Here is an 18,974-nt window from a genome sequence, read left to right as displayed (position 1 = left end):
GCCCGCCCCGCGGTTGGCCCCGCCCCATAGCGCAGATGGGTTGGAGGCCTGCGCCACCTGGCGGCGGCGCTGCGCAACTGCTCCCCTACGGAGAGAGGAAATTGGAGGTCTGGCACAGCCCCGAAGCAGGGATTTCTTTAGTACTAATTTCTTGGGAACCCTGAGAAGAGAGGAGGTCCTGAGCCAGTGGTTACAACCAACCTTTCATCAGTCAGTAAGAATTTTTTTTTTAAATCTTTATTTTTTTTAAAGATTTATTTATGCATACAAGAGCTGGGGTACAGGCCAGAGATGGGGGGTGGAGGGTTGAGAGGATTCACCAGAGACAGAATGGGTAACAGAACAGGCAGACTGACTGAAATACACTGCTAAGGGGAGCAGCGGGAGAGACAGGAGAGCGCCATGTGGGTTGCTCCCTGGCCAGCCAGGGATCGAAGTCGTGCTACAGAGGCCTCAGACTGCTTCATAGTGAGGTGCATAACCACTTGCACCACCAGGAAGGACCTAATAAGAATTTTTTTTAAAGATTTATTTATTTAGGCATCCAAGAACTGGGGTACAGGCCAGAGATGTGGAGGGCGGGGGGTGGTGGTGAGAGGATTCACCAGAGATAGAGCAGGGAACAGAACAGGCAGACAGTGAAATACACTGCTGAGGGGAGCAGCAGGCGAGCCAGGAGAGGTCTGCCTCGCCATGTGGGTTGCTCCCTGGCTGGCCAGGGATCGAACTCATGCTGCAGAGATTGAGGATTGCTTCATAGTGAGGTGCTTAACCCCTTGCACCACCAGGGTGGCCCCCCAATAAGAATTTTTAAAGGGCTAAAAATCTTGTCTCTTAACGGCCACTCCACTTTAGCCCTCATCCAGAGAGACTAGGATTTCATTCTGATCCCACTGCAATTTCTCTTCCAAATAAAAATTACTTTCAGTGCGCTTCCCTCTGTCTCCTGGAAAACCTCTACTGGTAGTTGTCTCAAGTTACAAACTAAATCCTCTCCTGCCTGCCCTCATTCCAGCACACTCTCAACAACCTCTCTTTGATGACATCTCTTGGATTGTACCTCATCACTACCAGGTCCTCCAGACTTTCAGCCTCCTCCTGTGCCCGTCTTTAGTCTGTATGACTCTTTTTTTTTTTTTTAAAGATTTTTTTTTTTTTTAAATAGAGGCATGTTTTATTTATTTATTTATTTGTTTGTTTGTTTGTTTATACATGCATTGGGTACAGTCAGAAGCGCGGGAGGGTGGGAGAATTCACCAGAGGCAGAGCGGGGAGCAGAGCAGGCAGAAGGACCGAAGTACACTGCTGAGGGGAGCAGCGGGCGGCAGGAGAGGTCTGCGCGCCATGTGGGGCCCTCCTCCGGTGGCCGGGGAGCAGCCTGGGATCGAACCTGCGTCGCGGAGGCCGCGGGCAGCTTCGCAACCCAGCGCTCAACCGCTGCGCCACCGGGGAGGCCCTAGTCTGTATGACTCTTAAACGTTGTTTCCCATCATGTCACACCATCTTTCAGCAATACTTAGAATATTTCGTAGACACCATTAGACAGTTTCAAGTCAGCGCACCCCTTTCTACAGACATTAACTCCTTTATGCTTGTGACACCCAAATCTGGGTCTCCAGCAACTTCAACCTTTCTACCCGCGCCCCCACTCCCATATAACATTTCTGTTTTTGTGTTTCCCTTTCTTATTAAATGACATAACCATTTTCCTAAGTCACCAGGGAAACTAGAAATATTTGACTCTTCCTGATGAACTAAGCAAGAATGATACCCAAACGAAAGTGACAAAATTGTTCAGTAAAAAGTTGTTACCACCTACTTAAGGGATGCCTGCCCAATCAGATGATGTGCGTACTTACAAGAGCTGGGTACAGGCTGGAGATGGGGGGTGGGTGGGGTTGAGAGGATTCACCAGAGGCAGAGCAGGGAACAGAACAGGCAGACTGACTGAAATACACTGCTGAAGGGAGCAGCAGGCGAGACAGGAGAGGTCTGCCTCTCCTGTCAACCTCACCATGTGGTTTGCACCCTGGCCAGCCGGGGATCAAACTCATGCTGCAGAGATATGTATGTCTTCCTGTTGGAGATGGGAGTGGGGGGAGCAGCGATATATATGTCTGTCTTGTTCAGTCTTCTTTCTCAGCCTGGTAGCACAAAGTCTATGAGTTCCTTGAGGGGAGGTACTAGACTAGGCATTGTTTATTTTTATAATCCCTAGTACTCAGCTCAATGCCTGTCACAGAGCAGGTCATCAATAAATATTTTTGGATTGTGATTTCTAAGGGTGTAAGTCTAGATAGTGTTCTCAAAATTTTCCATCAAGTGCCTATTTGGCATTAGAAAAGGATGGTCCCCATATGCAAAGTTTGGGAGTCACCAAAACCATCCTCATTTTTGACACCAATTGTAGGTTTGGGGATTCCCCAAACCACTCTCAGGTTTGATAATTTGTACTTGGTCACATGGAGGATGTTGGTGGCTTTGATGTTGGAAGGACTCACAGAATTCACTGAAAGATGTTTAACTGGTGGTTATGGCTTATTATAGCACAAGAACAGAGATTTAAAATCAGCCAAGACTAAGCGGCCCAGGAGGCTTCCACGTGCAGAGCTCTTGGTTGTCCTCTCAGTTTAGAGTTATAGACAGTACTGACTTTCTGTGGCAACTACATGGGATAATATGCCAAATGGAGTATAGCTGATTGGGAAGGCTCACCCAAGTCCAGGTGTCCAGAGTTTTTACTGGGGCTCAGTCACATAGACATAGTTGATTGCTCTCATGGCTCACCTCAGTCTCCAGCCCTTCCAGAGGTCAAGCTGGTATAATGTGGCCCAAAGTCCTGCAAGCACATATTCTTTAAAATACAGTTTAAGGGCCTCCCTGGTGGCAAAAGGGGTTAAGCACCACGCTATGAAGCAATTCGCAGCCTCTGCAGCACGAGCTCGATCCCCAGCCGGCCAGGGAGTAACCCACATGGCACAGCAGACCTCTCCTGTCTCGCCTGCTGCTCCCCTCAGCAGTGTATTTCACTCAATCTGCCTGTTCTGTTCCCCACTCTGTCTTTGGTGAATCCTCTCACCCCCCCACAACTCTGACCTGTACTCCAGCTGTTGCATGCATGCATAAATAAATCTTTTAAAAAAACACTAAATAAAATACAGTTTAAGGGCCTCCCTGGTGGCCTAGGTGTCAAGTCTCAGCACCGAGATGGCCCAAGTTGGATCCCTGGCCAGCGAGTAGACCCGCATGGCCCAGCAGACCTCTCCTGTCTCGCTCGCTGCTCCCCTTAGTAGTGTATTTCAGTGGATCCGCCTGTTCTGCTCCCCACTCTGTCTCTGGTGAATCCTCTCAAGTGCTGCTCCTCTGACCTACACTCCAGTTCTTCTATGCAAAAATAAGTAAAATAGGGCCTCCCTGGTGGCGCAGCGGTTGAGCGCTGGGCTGTGAAGCTGCCCGCAGCCTCTGCAGCGTCGGTTTGATCCCTGGCCACCAGTGAGGGTCCCACTTGGCGCGCAGACCTCTCCTACCACCCACTGCTCCCCTCAGCAGTGTACTTGGTCTGTCTGCCTGTTCTGCTCCCTGTTCTGGCTCTGGTGAATTCTCTTACCCTCCTGTGCTTCTGACTGTACCCAGTGCTTGTATAAATAAATAATTTAAAAAAAAAAAAAGTAAAATAAAAATCTTACAATAAAGGATAATTCTAAATAAATTAATTAAATACAGTTTAATATCTTGAAAATGTATGCAGGTTTGATATACTAGTCTCTAGTATAGCTTTTAACATATAAAAAAATTTAAAATTACTTATTTAGTAAAACCAACACTCTAAGATAACTATATTTATTCTGTGGCTTTAAAAACTGGGCCACTCAGTGCCTCTGGGGTTGGGATATCCAGTTTAAGTAACATGAGTCAAAGCTACCAACATCCTTCATCTGACCAAGTTCAAGAGCCACTTATTTGACCTTTTAACAAGATACGCCTTCTTGAAACATTTTTTTTTTCTTTCACTAGATCATGCACTTTAGTTCTCTTCCTATTTCACAGGGCTCTTTTCAGTTTCCGCTGTTGCCTTCTTCTCTGTCTCACCTCCACATATGATTGCACCTCAGATTTCGTATTAGATTTTCTATTTTTTTTCTACCAACCATCCATCTAAAGTGATTTCATTAAGTCCTGTGGCTTTAAATACCATTTTAGGGGGCCTCCCCGGTGGCGCAGCGGTTGAGCGCTGGGTTGCAAAGCTGCCCGCGCCTTCTGCGGCGCCGGTTCGATCCCCCGGCTGCTCCCTGCCGGAGGAGGGTCCTGCATGGCGCGCAGACCTCTCCTGCCGCCCGCTGCTCCCCTCAGCAGTGTACTTTGGTCCTTCTGCCTGCTCTGCTCCTCTCTGTGGCTCTGATGAATTCTCTCACCCTCCCGCGCTTCTGACTGTACCCAGTGCTTGTATAAACAAACAAACAAATAAATAAATAAAGCACACCTCTATAAAATATATATATAAAAATACCATTTTATGCTAATTAACACCCACATTTATATAACCTGTTTAGAAGTCTTCCCTGAACGCTGAACTCCTTTATCCAATTTCAATGTATAAGAAGACACTCAAATGTAACACATTGTGTTACACTTGGTAGATACCAAGATGGCTGCCAGCTTTCCTGCGGTTCCTGAGCATTCCTTCCCTTCCTTCAGTCAAGAGGTAGAGTCTTTTTCCTCTTCCTTTGACTCTGGGTTGGCCTTGTGACTGATTTGATGAATAGAATGCTTCCACTTTTGTTCTCTTGGGAGTCCTGAGCAACCATGTTGGAGATACCCTGCCAGAGATAGCATCCCCTGCTGGAGATAGCATGAAGAGATAAGGAGCCCCAACCAACTCCCAGCGACTGCATTCATGCCTAGGAAGGCAGCAGGCATGTAAGTAGAGTCATGCAGCCCCAGTTGAACCTTTAGAAGAGTCTAGGGATGACCCCAGGATAAACCATCAGAAGAACCATGAAGCTAACAAGTCCAATCCAGTTTGCAGAATCATGAGTCACTAAGCTTTGAGGTGGTATATAACAGCAATAAATAAATGTCAAATACACCCAGAATTGAACTCTTCATTCTCTACTCTTAGTACACCACATTTCCCACAGTCTTTGCCATCTCTAAGTTACACCATTTTTTTTTTTTTAGATTTATTTATGCATACAAGAGTTAGGGTGTAGACCAGAGGTGCGGGGGTGGGAGGACAGGCAGGGGAGTAAGAGGATTCACCCCACCAGAGAGTGGGGAGCAGAACAGGCAAATCTACTGAAATACACTGTTGAGGGGAGCAGCGGGTGAGACAGGAGAGGTCTGCTGTGCCATATGGGTTGCTCCCTGACGCCCAGGGATTGAATTCATGCTGCAGTGGCTGGCGATAGCTTGATGGTACTGTGTCTTTAACCCCCTGTTCCACCAGGAGGCCCTAAGTTACACCATTATTAATCCAGGTGCTCAGTATAAAAGTCAGCTTGTTATTTCAAACTTAAAAAAAAAATTCAAATCCAAATACTTTATACTAATTCTATCTTCACTACCCTTATCATTTGCTCAGGCAATTGAGGTGTTTTCTTTCTTTCTTTCAGTTTTCTTAACACTGAATGATCTTTAAATCAGTTCAGATTCAGGGCCTCCCTGGTGCCTAGAGGTTAGTCTCAGCATCTCAGTGCTATTACCATTAAGGCCTGAGTTCCATCTCCTGCCAGGGAGAACACCCACATATGGCGCAGCAGACCTCTCCTGTCTCGCCCGCTGCTCCCATCAGCAGTGTATTTCAATCAACCCACCTGTTCTGCTCCCCACTCTGTCTCTGGTGAATCCTCTCACCCCTCTGGCCTACACCCCAGCTCTATGCAAAAATAAGTAAGTTCAGATTCATGTATTCTATTCTGTGTTCACGTCTCGTCTCTTTCAACTTAGAATGGTTTCTTAGTATTTAACTTTTGTGACGTTCACATTTTAGATTGTTGGCCAATTATTTACTCTTGAAGATGCCTCATTTTTGAGGTTGACTGATGTTTCCTATTATTTTAGTTCAGGTTATGATACTTTGGCAGGAATATCTTAGAAGTGGTGTGTTCCTGATCTTCCTGGTGGCTCAGGGGTTAGGCTCAACGCTATCACTGCCACCGCCTTAGTTCGATTCCCAGGGAGCTAACCTGCATGGAGCTAATGCTCCTGTCTTGACCGCTACTCCCCTCAATAGCGTGTTTCAGTAGATCTGCCTGTTCTGCTCCCCACTCTGTCTATAGTGAATACATTCACCTCCCCGTACCTCTGGCCTACATCCTACTTCTTGTATACATAAAAATAAATCTTTAAAATAAATTAAAAAAAGAAGTGGTGTGTTCCCATTGCAACCTATCAGGAAGCATGTGATTTCAATTTGCTCTGGTATTGATAACTTTAACTTTGATTTTTTTACTTAAGGTGGTATCTGCCAGATTTCCCTTCTATAAATTTACCTTTTTGCTCCTTTGTAATTAATGTGTTTTGTAGGGAGTTACTTTTAGTCTTTGTAAATATTATATATTTCAACAAATTACTTATTTATATTAGTAACTCATTTTCTATTTAGCAATGAGTCATTATTTATTACTTTCATTTGTACTTTCATTTTATTATTTCATTTTCATTTATTTACTAACCAAAGGATTGAGCTTAATGAAACCAACACTTTGACATAGTTGCATGTAAAATATTTGTGATAAAGATAATTGATTTCAGTAATGATGATAACAGTAATAATAAAACACAGTGTGGAGATTTGTTCCTTCAATTGAGCTTGTTCATCCTTGAAGCTAATTCCTGTCCAAAATGATATGGAACTTTTATTCTATTTCTTCAGAGCCCCAAGTACAGGTGACATTGTTCATGGTACATTTTACCACTAATTCCTCATCTTCCCATTTTCTTCTTCTGCTTTCCTTCTCATCCCATTCTTGATGTTGGACAAAAGCACCATTTGTAAAGTTGCAATTTTTTTTTCTCTGCCCAAAACTCTGCTGTAATTTCTTCAAACTTCTCTCCCAAATTACATGAAAACTGTTTCAAAGTGCTCTCGGTTTTTACCGTGAGGTGTTTGCCAGAAACACGGATGACAATCTGATTTGGTCATTGCATCCATTTCTCACAGAGCCATTCCAACACCTAGTTCTTTCATGTAGTCAGCAAAGTCATTGCTGCTCATCAAATGCCATATTCCTGCTGCTGAAGGGTGGCTGTGATGGTCACAGCAGGTCGTGTAGATAAAAAAATGCCCTGGGCACAGTTTGGCGTGGTGGAGTGGCATTATTATTATTTTGATGTTGAAATTATCCCAGCTGTGGTCTGCAAAAGCCTTCAAACTGGTTTCTGTGCAGTCTGAACATCCTCCCATCATTCTTTGAGCACTTACTTCCTTTCCGGCACAAGATATTCTACACTAGTGCTCTTATGATTTAGGTTATAGTTCACATGTTACCTGCTCTGAAGACTCCCCTGAGAGTGCTATCAAGACTCTTTTCCCAAGTTACTTTTTAGCTCACCCATGCCTTATATTGTACTCACAGAATCTTGAATTATCTGGATTTATTTCTAATTTTCTCCTCCATCTAGAATGTGTTCTAGAAAATATACTGTCTTATTTGTTTTTGTATCTCCAACATCTAGAATAAGTATAATCAATAATTATTGAACTTAAGAGTGGGGGGGGAACCCATAATTACCACCAACTTTATGCCACTTATGAAATGCCAATAAGTGAGCTTGAAATTGTGGAAAGAACATTGATTTTTGAGTCAGACACCACCAGATTTCAATTCTAAAAAGCTGTATGATTTTGTGCCATTTATCTTGAATTTATTACTCATCTATAAAAACAAGTGGCAAAAAAACCTACCTTGCAGGGTTATTAGGATTAAAAGCAAGACCACACATGTGGAAACCAAGCACAGTATTTGGCATCCAATAAGGCAGTGGCTTCCAGGTATTGTTGCACACTGGAATTACCTGGAAATCTTAATAAACTTTGATGTCTGGTTTCCACACCCAAACATTCTGATTTAATTGCTGTGGGTGCAGCCTGGGCATTGGGATCTTTAAAAGCTCTCCAAGTGATTCTAAAAGGAACAGCAGTTGGGAACCACTGAAATAAAGGACAATTTGTCTGATAATTTAATAGCATGGCAAAATCAGAGAGTATTTTAGGAGTTGCACTTAAGTTACTCAAGTATTGTCTGTGCTTAAATTCATTTTTCTTTCAGAAGGTCCCCCCTTAAAAATTACAGATTGATTTGCTTCATGGCTTGATTTTCTCCACCCGCCCCCAACTAAACAGTGAACATATTTATTTAGTTATAAAAGATCAGACTACAGTCTGAAATTTCCTGTTCCCTTTTCTATTAGTTAGGTAAAGATAGGAGTGCTAAGAATTGATTTCGACTTTATACCACACACAAAAATTACTTTGTAATGGATTACAGAGCTGTGAAATTAAAATAAGTTTCCAGAAGAAAACGCAGTATACTGTCATCATGACATTGGGCTAGGCAAAGATTTCTAAACAGGCGACAAAAATCACTAACCACAAAAAAAAAAGACTGATAATCTGGACTTAATTAAAATAAAAAGCTGCTTATCAGTGAAGAGTAACGTTTCAACTGCCAATTAATCAACCTAGTAACTAGTTGCACTGTGTCACTCATTCTGTTATTACAATTCATACATTTTTGACAATGCCTGTTTTCAGTGTGTGAAGGAAAAAAACTGTCTTATAGGATTCAGAAAACTTGAAAGGCCAACTTTGTTAAAATCTTAATTTGATTATCTATGTAGTTAGCCAACAATCTGAAAGAAATCTCTGTAATAAACTACAAAAAAAGGTGCTATTGTATATTTAAATTATGAGCTTAGATTCTGAGTAATTCCTGTTTAGTTTTTTTTAAGTAACCACACATCAATTAAATGTATACTTAATGAAATATAAAGTCTGTTTCTGTTTTTAAAGTGATTTCTTTAATGCAATGCCATTCTTATGGTATGCTAGAGGGAAAACATGTTTCTCCATAATGCTTAAAAAATGTACTATAAGTTATCCAATCTTTAAAAAAATTTTAAAAACAATATACCAACTTTCTTCGTGATTGATAAATTCATCAGGCTATTCAGAAATCTTAATATCACAACTTGAAGTAATATTTTCTATAAAAATTGGTACATAAATACCAAGTATTTCAGATATTTATTTACTGTTGGTAGTTGAAGCTTCCAAAACAGCCCTAAGATTTAAAAACTTCAATTACTAATAGCACATTTCCATCTCTGCTTTTCGTAAGTAATGGGAATACATGTGACATAGATGCTATAAAATGGGTAGAATAATAATTTAAATAAAAACAATGAGAACATAAATTTATAAATGAGGAAAATTAGTCAAATTTTGTTATGTATCAAAAAGACAAATCTAGCTAATGGCCCACTTAGCCCAAATATTATTGAAAATAGAATTATCATACATACACACACAAACTTTTCCCCCAGTTATTTCAACTGTGCTGTGGTCCTTATTATTAAAAGATAATAAAAAATACAGAGATGTATTTTTAAAAATCTCATCAAATTACATGTAATAACTGAGGTTTCTGCCAAGAGTTTACTTTAGGAATGAAAGTGATATAACACTGAAAATTTTAGAAGGTAGTATTAATTAGCAGGGTTAATAAGTTGAGATCTTGGGTGGCTTAAGCTCCATTGGATACTCTCCGCACTGGAAGGGGACTCTGTTAAATACCTGAAAGCCCAACTGAGTGGGAAAGAAACTCTTCTCAGTACATTGACCACTTCCCTACCAGTGACTGGTTTTACTACTAAATAAACAGCTTAGTTCTGAAAATTTACTGCCAAATGATGGGAAATGACTATAAATCTGTGGAAACATCTAGCACAAACACACTGAGAATAAACATTATTCCCAGCCCAAGAGTCTTATTCTCAAATAGAGATGTGGTCCCCATTAAAATTAGTCTTAAAACATAAAAATTTGAAAACACTGAAATACATCAAAAATGAAAAACAAAATAGAAATACTGAAAAGCACATGATTTTAGCTACCTAAAACTATGCTTCTTTTATTCTAAAAAATTCTATTTACAAAATGTGCTTACACTGTATTTTAAGACATGTACGAAATGTTAATAAATCATTATAGCAATTTTATAAAAAGATTTATACCTCTTCAAATGTTTTTTGTCATTATAAAAAATACCTAAAAGGCAACAAACTGTCATTGTGGCAAAAGAGGACGTCGTGATCTTAAGGGCAGAAAGATCTCGCTAGAGTTTCCACAAGTTCCTTCTTCTTCTAACTGTAGGTCTGGTGGCAAAGGAGGAGCCCCAGGGTCCCCAGGTCTAGGAAGTGTAGTTGAAGAGAAGGTGGGATTTTCAGTTCTGCCTGTTTCTAGAATAGGCAAATTCAGAGAAGAATGAGTAGAAAAAAAGGGGGCTGTGCTGGATTCTCCTTCTGGATGGTATATAACACTGGACGCTCTCAGCTTTTCAGGGAAAGTACTCTCATCTGAATTTGATCTAGAGAGGTGGTTTGTGGCTCCATCTGGAAAAGGTTCACAGCTGCTATATTTCTGTCCTACAATAAAATTATTCAGATGTCAATAAAAAACCAAAATATAAAAACCACCTTGAGTCTATGTCCATATTTGTAACTTTTTAAAGATTATAACCATAATTTAAACAGTAATTGATAAATTCTGTCCTAATTCATTTGCTTTTCCCAATAATCATGAAGTATTCTACTATTTACATTTTCTAGATAAGGAAATAGTCTCAAGGAAGATAAATGATCTAATTCACATTTAATTTGTACACTTATATACTTAACCCTTGAAGATCAGAGGAAAAAAATGAAAAGTACCCCCTAGAAATTTTCATTAAATAATAGCTTTCATAACTAATAAATATCCTACAGCATCTCATACAAAAAAAAAATTATCTAATAAAAAACAAAATTTAAACAGGGCATATGTTAAAATTCTACCAGCTAATTCCTGCCAATTGTTAATTCTTGATTCACAGGTGTTACAAGTGGAAGGAATTTTAGATCTGGGATAGTCTCCACTATTACAGAAAAGAGAGGCACAGTAGGGTTAAGTAATGCCCCACATTGCAGGACTACTTTATGAGAAAGTAAGAACTAGAACCCAGGACTCCTCTTCACAATAATGTCCTGTTTTTTAATCTAACAGGCAACTCACTTAAATAACAATGGTTGTTCTGATCAAAGAATTTTATCATACCCAAAAGTTACCACCAATAATCAGCCTCAAGTAGAAAAAACACAAACATCATTTTTCTGCTGGGTTTAGAAACTATTTAACCTGAACGTCTACAGGTACAGAATTTTCTGGGTTGACATATTTTATGTAAAACATAGCAAGTGTATAATGTATATTTATATGTCATTTTCCCCACTAGTTTTTGAACTTCACAATACATTCGGCATTTCAGTCCCATGCTATAGGAACTATTTCCTTAAATACACCGCAGGAGGGGAAACTTCTAATGAGTTCCAGCATGGTCTTATAGACTGCAAGTTCCTTTAATTTCTCATTTTGTATCCTCAGTGCTTACATCAGCTGGAGCAGTGCTGTATCATATTCAACTTTATCGTAAATGTTCTGGAGAGAGAGACATAGACCGGGATTCAGAGGAAGGGGGGAATTCAAATTGTGCAGGCAATTCTAGATAGCACTGCAAAAGTGGGTGTGTCCTCTGGGGTGAGGGTGAAATGAGAGAGGTGAATTTGCTATTCCCTAGTCAACCTTGGTTCCCAAGCCTCCCTTGTCAAAACTGAGCATGATTCTAGTGTTAAAGGTTTACATGTATTTTATACAACTTAATTCCTATAAATTTAAGTCAATTACTTCATTTTATGATCAGTTGGTGTGAGAAAAATTACCAGTGTCGGAACTGCAAAAATGCTTTGCTTACATACTGTCTTTTATAAGTGACATGCATTTCCAGGAGTTGCTTTTGGAGACATTAATTTTACATTCTGCTGAGTTTAGAAACCACAAACCCCATGTGTATACTGGAATTTCATTATAGGTAAGCTTTTTATAAATGGTATTGTTAAGAGAACAGAAATACAATATAGTGTTGGCCTAAATACAATATATCCCTGGTGGGCTAAGGGTTAAGTCTCAGCACTATTACCACTATGGCCTAAGTTCGATTCCCCAGCCAGGAAACTAACTCACATATTGCGCAGCAGACTTCCCCTGTCTTGCCCTCAGTACATTTCAGTAAATCCACCTGTTCTGCTCCCCACTCTGTCTCTGGTGAATTCTCTCTCTCATCTGGCCTACACCCAGTTCTTCTACATTAAAAAAAAGAAACACAATATATTGAGTAATGTTTCACTTTTTCAAAGTAATAAAGGTAAAAAAATGCAAATTGAATGTTATTTTGAAACCTAAATTTTCTGAATTAAAGGAAAATGATCATTTTGGGGTTTTTGTTTCACTCTGCATTTTTCTTTTAAAAACGTTACCTTTACATGAACTTTTGCATTTCTAAGATATCTTACCTTTCAAAAGTTCTAGTTTTATATTTCTGAGTTTCAGTACTTCATCTGTAATCTTCTGTATCAGGAAGTTCTGTGTTTTCTCTCGTCGAATGGATTCAACCAGGGTATCAAGTCCTTTGGGGTTTTCTTGTAAGTAGTCTAACAATTTTCCAGCCCTTTTTCGACTTGATGTTCGGCACGAAATTTCTTCAGTGTCTTCTCTACTTAAAATTTTTTTTGCACGTAAATGATCAAAATGTCTCTCAGCTATGATTTTTTCACACAGGTACACACGCAAATTTTCTAAAGCCTAAAAGACATAAAATATGCTTCAATGTTATTTTTTAAGCACCTAAGGAAATCACGTAGGCAACTGATTATCAGAAATCTTTTTTTAAATAAAGATTTAATTTTATTTATTTATGCATACAAGAACTGGGGTCTAGGTCAGAGGTGGGGCGGAAGTGAGAGGATTCACCAGAGACAGAGTAGGGAGCAGAACAGGCAGATCTACTGAAAAACACTGCTGAGAGGAGCAGCGGGCGAGGCAGGAGAAGTCTGCTGTGCCATGTGGGATAGCTCCCTGGCCGGGGATTATTGACTCATGCTGCAGTGGCTGGCAATAGCTCGACAGTGCTGAGACTTAACCTCTACACCAGAGGTGTGAGAAAATGTTTTGAAGCTAGGACTCCCAGATCTACTAAAAGGCATGCTAATTAAGATGAGGGTCCAAGTAGACAGAAATAGGTCCCAAACTAGACATTCCTCACAGCTTATCTTGCTCTGACCTCATCTGCAAATCTATAAATTAAGACTATACTATTGTGAGGAAGGGCCAGTTGAATCTAGAGGGTCTGGCTCTGTGAACATAGGCAGGTGTGCTGAGGCCACATGCAGGGGTGAAGATGAGATGACAGACAACCACACACTTTATTTTTTTATCTTTATTTTTTTTAAAGATTTATGTATTTATGCATATAAGAGCTGGTGTACAGGCCAAAGATGTGGGGGGTTAGAGGATTCACCAGTGACAGAGATGGAAACAGAACAGGCAGACTGACTGAAATACACTGCTGAGGGGAGCAGCGGGGAGACAGGAGAGGTCTGCTGTACCATGTGGGTTGCTCCCTGGCTGGCCGGGGATTGAACTCGTGCTGCAGAGGCTGCGGATTGCTTCATAGTGCGGTGCTTAACCTGGTGTGCCACCAGGGAGGCCCAACCACACATTTTAGTCACCATTCATTAAGGAATCCAGGAACAGAACAGTTAGGACAGGAAGGATAACTTAGTTTATAATTAGTTTGAGCCAGAGACATGAAGGTGAGCAGCGGGGAAATAGCAAGAATAGGTAGCTGGAATGCAGGGTGCAAATGAGAGGGTGGTAAGGAATAAAGCTGGCAATGAAAACGGGCTGGAGCATAGAAGAATTTTTATAATAATCTGAGAAACACACATTTCCCTGTAGCGAAAAGAGTAATCAAAGGTTTGTAAATAAGAAGCGATATGAAAACCTTTGCAGATGACTAGAGAGAGCAAATATGGTTCAAAAACCAGTTAGAAGATTGCTACTATATCTTAAATAGACTTGCTGAATGTATGAATTTAAGCTGTGGGGATGGAGAGAGAGAAGACTGAATTTAAAAGATTAACTTGAAAAACCTCATCTGTTATCATTTCTACCACCTATATGCTGATGATTCCTGAATTTGCTTACTGGTGCTTATGTGATGCATCTAGACATCCCAAAAGTACTTCAAATTCAAACTGTCCAAAACCCAACTTGTTATTTTCTCCTATCTGTCCCTCTCATATTTGAGGTCATTTAGAGTACTATTATCCATCCAACCATGCTATAAATCCACAACTCATCCCAACTTTTCATTTTATTCACTAGCAACATCTATTCACCCACCCGCCAAGTCCTGCCAATCTACCCTTTGTATATATCGAATCTGCCCTTTCACTTCATCTGTTATTAGCACTGCCCTAGTTCAGGGTCCTATAACAAGACAGGGTACTATATCTATTAACAAGACACGTAGGTATGCTTCCTTCTTGTCTCCTCCCCTTCATGTATCAACTAGATCTTCCAATTTTTCAAGAGAAAACTGAAAGTTATATAAATTCTACTAATATTGAAATGTCAGTTTAATTTCATAAAAATTTGAAACACTGCTTTCTAATCCTGACTTAAAGAATAATGTTTCTGAATCCTGGAAGAATCGTGGACTCACAACAACCTCAGTTCAAATCTTGAATCTCAAGCCAACTACATACTTCTGTAAAGCTGGGGTCAGTTACTTAACCTCTCTACACTTCAGGTTCTTTCTCTTTCCTCACACTTACTGTAATTTTTTTTTTTTTTAAATAGAGGCATGTTTTATTTATTTATTTATTCGTTTGTACGTTTTTCTTTGTACATACACTGGGTACAATCAGAAGCGCGGGAGGGTGAGAGAATTCAACAGAGCCAGAGCGGGGAGCAGAGCAGGCAGAAGGACCGAAGTACACTGCTGAGGGGAGCAGCGGGCGGCAGGAGAGGTCTGCACGCCATGTGAGACCCTCCTCCGGTGGCCTGGGAGCAGCTGGGGATCGAACCGGCGCCGCAGAGGCTGCGGGCAGCTTCGCAACCCAGTGCTCAACCGCTGCGCCACCGGGGAGGCCCACTTACTGTAATTTTTAATTATACATTTGTTTTAACTCTAAGGACCTATATATATGGTTTTAAGATTTATTTATTCATACAAGAACTGGGGTACAGGCCAGAGGTGTGGGGAGCTAAAGAATTCGCTAGAGACAGAGCGGGGAGCAGAAGAGGCAGACTGAGTGAAATACACTGCTGAGGGGAGCAGCGGGTGAGACAGGAAAGGTCTGCTGCACCATGTGGGTTGCTCCCTGGCTGGTGGGGGAATTGAACTCATGCTGCAGTGGCTGCGGATAGCTTCATAGGTTGCGTCTTACCCCTTGCACCACCAGGGAGGCCCCTAAGGACCCATAGTTTTGAAGCAAGGAAGAATCAACACTGCCTATCCTGCCAAGGGTGCCAAATAGATAATGTTTGGGTGAAAGTAAACTTCATTGCACTTTTTCTGTGATTTATAATTATCATTTTAGTCTGTCTCCCTCTACCCCAAGAAATCAAGCTCTTTTTAAACTAGAATTGTCTTACTTTTAAATATTTAAACTGTCAGACTTTATCTACTATAGTATCAGCCTCACAACAGCTTATAACCCAGATTGATAAAATACCAATTCAGCAATTCAACCAAAAAGATGAGGACGATGAAGAAGAAGTGAGGAAGAGGAAGGCAGTGAGGAAGAGGCAGTATCCAGGAGGATGGGTGGTGGTATATTATTCTTTTTTTTTCTTTAAAGATTTATTTATTCATGCATACAAGAACCAGGGTACAGGCCAGATGTGTGGGAGGGTGAGAGGATTCACCAGAAACAGAGCAGGGAACAGAACAGGCAGATCTACTGAAATACACTGCTGAGGGGAGCAGCAGGCGTGACAGAGGTCTGCTGCGCCATGTGGGTATCTTCCCAACAGACCAGGATCAAACCAGTGCCACAGAGGCTGAGGACACCTTCACAGCACTGCGCTCAACCGCCTGCGCCACCAGGGAGGCCCGGATATATTATTCTTCAAAGCAAGAGAATATAGTTGGAACAGCCAACAGCTTTGGGGGTAGGATAATAATAATAATTAAAAAAAAGTACTTTACACAAAGAAATGTGCAGGATTTCTAAAAGTGAATTTCAATAGATATCTAGAAATAAACATTTAGAGTTGCAAAAGAAGGAAGTCCAAATAGGTGGATAATTTTTTTTTAATTATTTTATTTTATTATTATTTTAAAAAGATTTATTTATTTATTTATGCAAGCACCGGGTACAGTCAGAGGTGCGGGAGGGTGAGAGAGTTCACCGGAGCCAGAGCGGAGAGTAGAACAGGCAGAGTGACGAAGTACATTGCTCAGGGGAGCAGCAGGCGGCAGGTGAGGTCTGCGCGCCATGTGGGACCCTCGCCTGGTGGGCGGGGATCCAACCCAGCGGCCTGGGATCGAACAGGAACTGCAGAGGCTGCGGGCAGCTTCGCAACCCAGCGCTCCACCGCTGCGCCACCGGGGAGGCCCAGGTGGATAATTTTAAGACGTCTAAGGTCATAAAACATTTTATTAAAATTATCATTAAAATATTAATATTAATAGTAATGATATATTAATTTTAATATATCATTAAAATTATTTTTCAAAGGAAAAAATGTACACATACAATTTATTCACAGACCTCTTAAAACCCATGCATTATTCCCTAAGGCTATGAATTTCTGCTATGGTTGAGAATTGAACTTTATAGAGATGGTAGTACCAATGATATTATCTATCTAAGAGAAAAAAAATAAAGGCCTGGAAGTCATGCTTCGCATCTGTATTTGCATACAGGTTTTATATCCTCCCACTTAACCTTACAGGGTTTCAGTTTGTAGTTTTTACATTGTATCATATGTAAAATGGGAATGACATTTATCTGCCTTAGGAGTTGTAAAGATTAACCAGGTACATGTAAATTGTGTGGGACACAACACCTATAATTCAGCAGGCCTACCTCTTGAAGTTCCTAATTTTACTGGCACAAATCTTGAATAAGACAACACTCATTTGTTCTATAGTAGTTATCAGTGTCCTATTGTTATCTCAAATAGAATGTAAAGCAGGGGCCTGAATGTCATTTTTTTGTATCTTTCCAGACCCAATAACAGTACTTTGCACGTAGTGCTCCATAAACATCTGCAGGAGGAAACTAAGGCACTGTTCTAGTCAGACCTGGTATCCTCCTGCTAATGAGTCATTCAACTGTAATCATGAGTTCAGTGTAATGAAAGTTGCAGGGGAGGGGAAAGAAGGTACTTGATTAAATAAATTAAAAAACTTGCTGCCCTGGGTAGTTCACATTGTATAGGTACTGCAGTGTTAAGCCAGAATCCACTTTATATTGAGTTTGTTTTCAAGTTGAGTTAATATAAAGTGCTTTAGTGGTACTCATATAGATCCTCTATGGCAAAATAAGTAACTAAAAGCAAATGAAAAAGAGAAACAAGTATTACTTCAACAAAGTCATTCTTTACAAATTATTAAGATGTGTGAGTTCTGCAGCATCCTAGCTGAAGAGCAGAATTTGGCTACTGAATATTTTCAACGTGAACCTGTAAATTCTCTTCTACAAATACTCACCCCACCCCCCCACCCAAATTTAAATATGTGGGCGTTTGCTTACTAGGGGAATTCCAGACCGTGCTTTCAGCTGTAGAGCTTCCCCCAACCCCTTTTTCAAGTTTCACATATTGCTCCACTGCCTGGGATCCTTTATGTGCCCCAGACAGAAGCCTAGACAGTTTGACTTAAGGATGAACCTGAGTCTTGGATCCCTAACAACCCAGCTGCAAGGTTGGGGTGGCGGGGAGGATCAACAGGGGGCCAAGGTGAAGTGGGCAAGAGCTGACTGCGAAGCAACGGTCCACCGAGAAGGTTTCGGAGAAGTCATGCATTCAGTGATTTAAAACGTGCATTCACCGGTCACCGGGGGATCACCTCCAGCAAGGTCTCTCGGATGCAGGGCTCGTCCCGGTCCTGCGCGGCCTGGACCTTCTGCTTCTCCGAACCGCAGGCTCCTCCTCCGCATCGGACTCGGACTGCGGTTTCCGCTCTCCTCGCCCGCGAGGTGGCCGCCCGCTCCCGCCCGCCCCCGGCCCTCGGCGGCGCCTGGGCAAGGTTGTGCTACTCACGTCCTTCTTCACTTCGGTCAGGTCCTCCTCGGTAAGGGACGGCGCGGTGGGCTCCATGGCGGAGGCGGGAGATGGCGCCTCTTCCGGGTCCGGAGCTCTGGCTGCCTGTCCCGCCCGAGCTGGGGGCTCCGGCCGCTGGGTGAGGGGCTGAGGAAGAACGGCCGGGAGGAAGGGGCCAGTCCCTTCGAGAACAGAGGGACGCGGGGGCCAGTCCGTGACTCTTCCGGCTCCGTCTCTGGGGCCGACGGCGCAGCAGATCGACGCCACCGGTGCGGAGCTCCGAGCCCTGATCCGATCCTTCCCTGTCCCGATGGCTCAAGCGGGGCGGGGCCACTAGCAGAGCCCACCCCGTCTCCCTGCGGCAGCCAATCGGCGGCAGCTTGCGGGCAAAGCCTGGCCCCGCCCCTCGCCCAGAACCATTCATGAATGGCTCCGCCCACAGACTCCGCCCACAGACTCCGTCCACAGGCTCCGCCCACAGGCTCCGCAGGTCGTTTGCATGTCGCAGCGGGTGGGTGGGACCCGTCTCTATTCTGCTAGTGGGCGCTCCCCGCCTCGCTTCCTCCGCAGGCTGCTTGCAGGTGGAGTCGGCCTTGGGCTGTCG

At 42.1% G+C, this 18,974-nt stretch overlaps 1 protein-coding gene across 1 annotated transcript; it reads right to left on the bottom strand.

Annotated features, from left to right (window-relative positions):
• Positions 1 to 10,288: 10,288 nt before the first annotated feature.
• Positions 10,289 to 18,427, bottom strand: BCL10 (BCL10 immune signaling adaptor; the record flags this gene model as incomplete). The annotated part of the gene is made up of 3 exons (XM_084242330.1): positions 10,289 to 10,647; positions 12,607 to 12,895; positions 18,371 to 18,427. The coding sequence occupies 3 exons, from the start codon at positions 18,425 to 18,427 to the stop codon at positions 10,289 to 10,291; spliced, it is 705 nt and encodes a 234-aa protein (XP_084098456.1).
• Between the last annotated feature and the right edge of the window lie 547 nt (positions 18,428 to 18,974).

Source organism: Talpa europaea (genome assembly GCF_964194135.1).
Source record: "Talpa europaea genome assembly, chromosome: 9".
NCBI lineage: Eukaryota > Metazoa > Chordata > Mammalia > Eulipotyphla > Talpidae > Talpa > Talpa europaea.
This window is presented reverse-complemented; position numbering and strand designations above follow the sequence as displayed.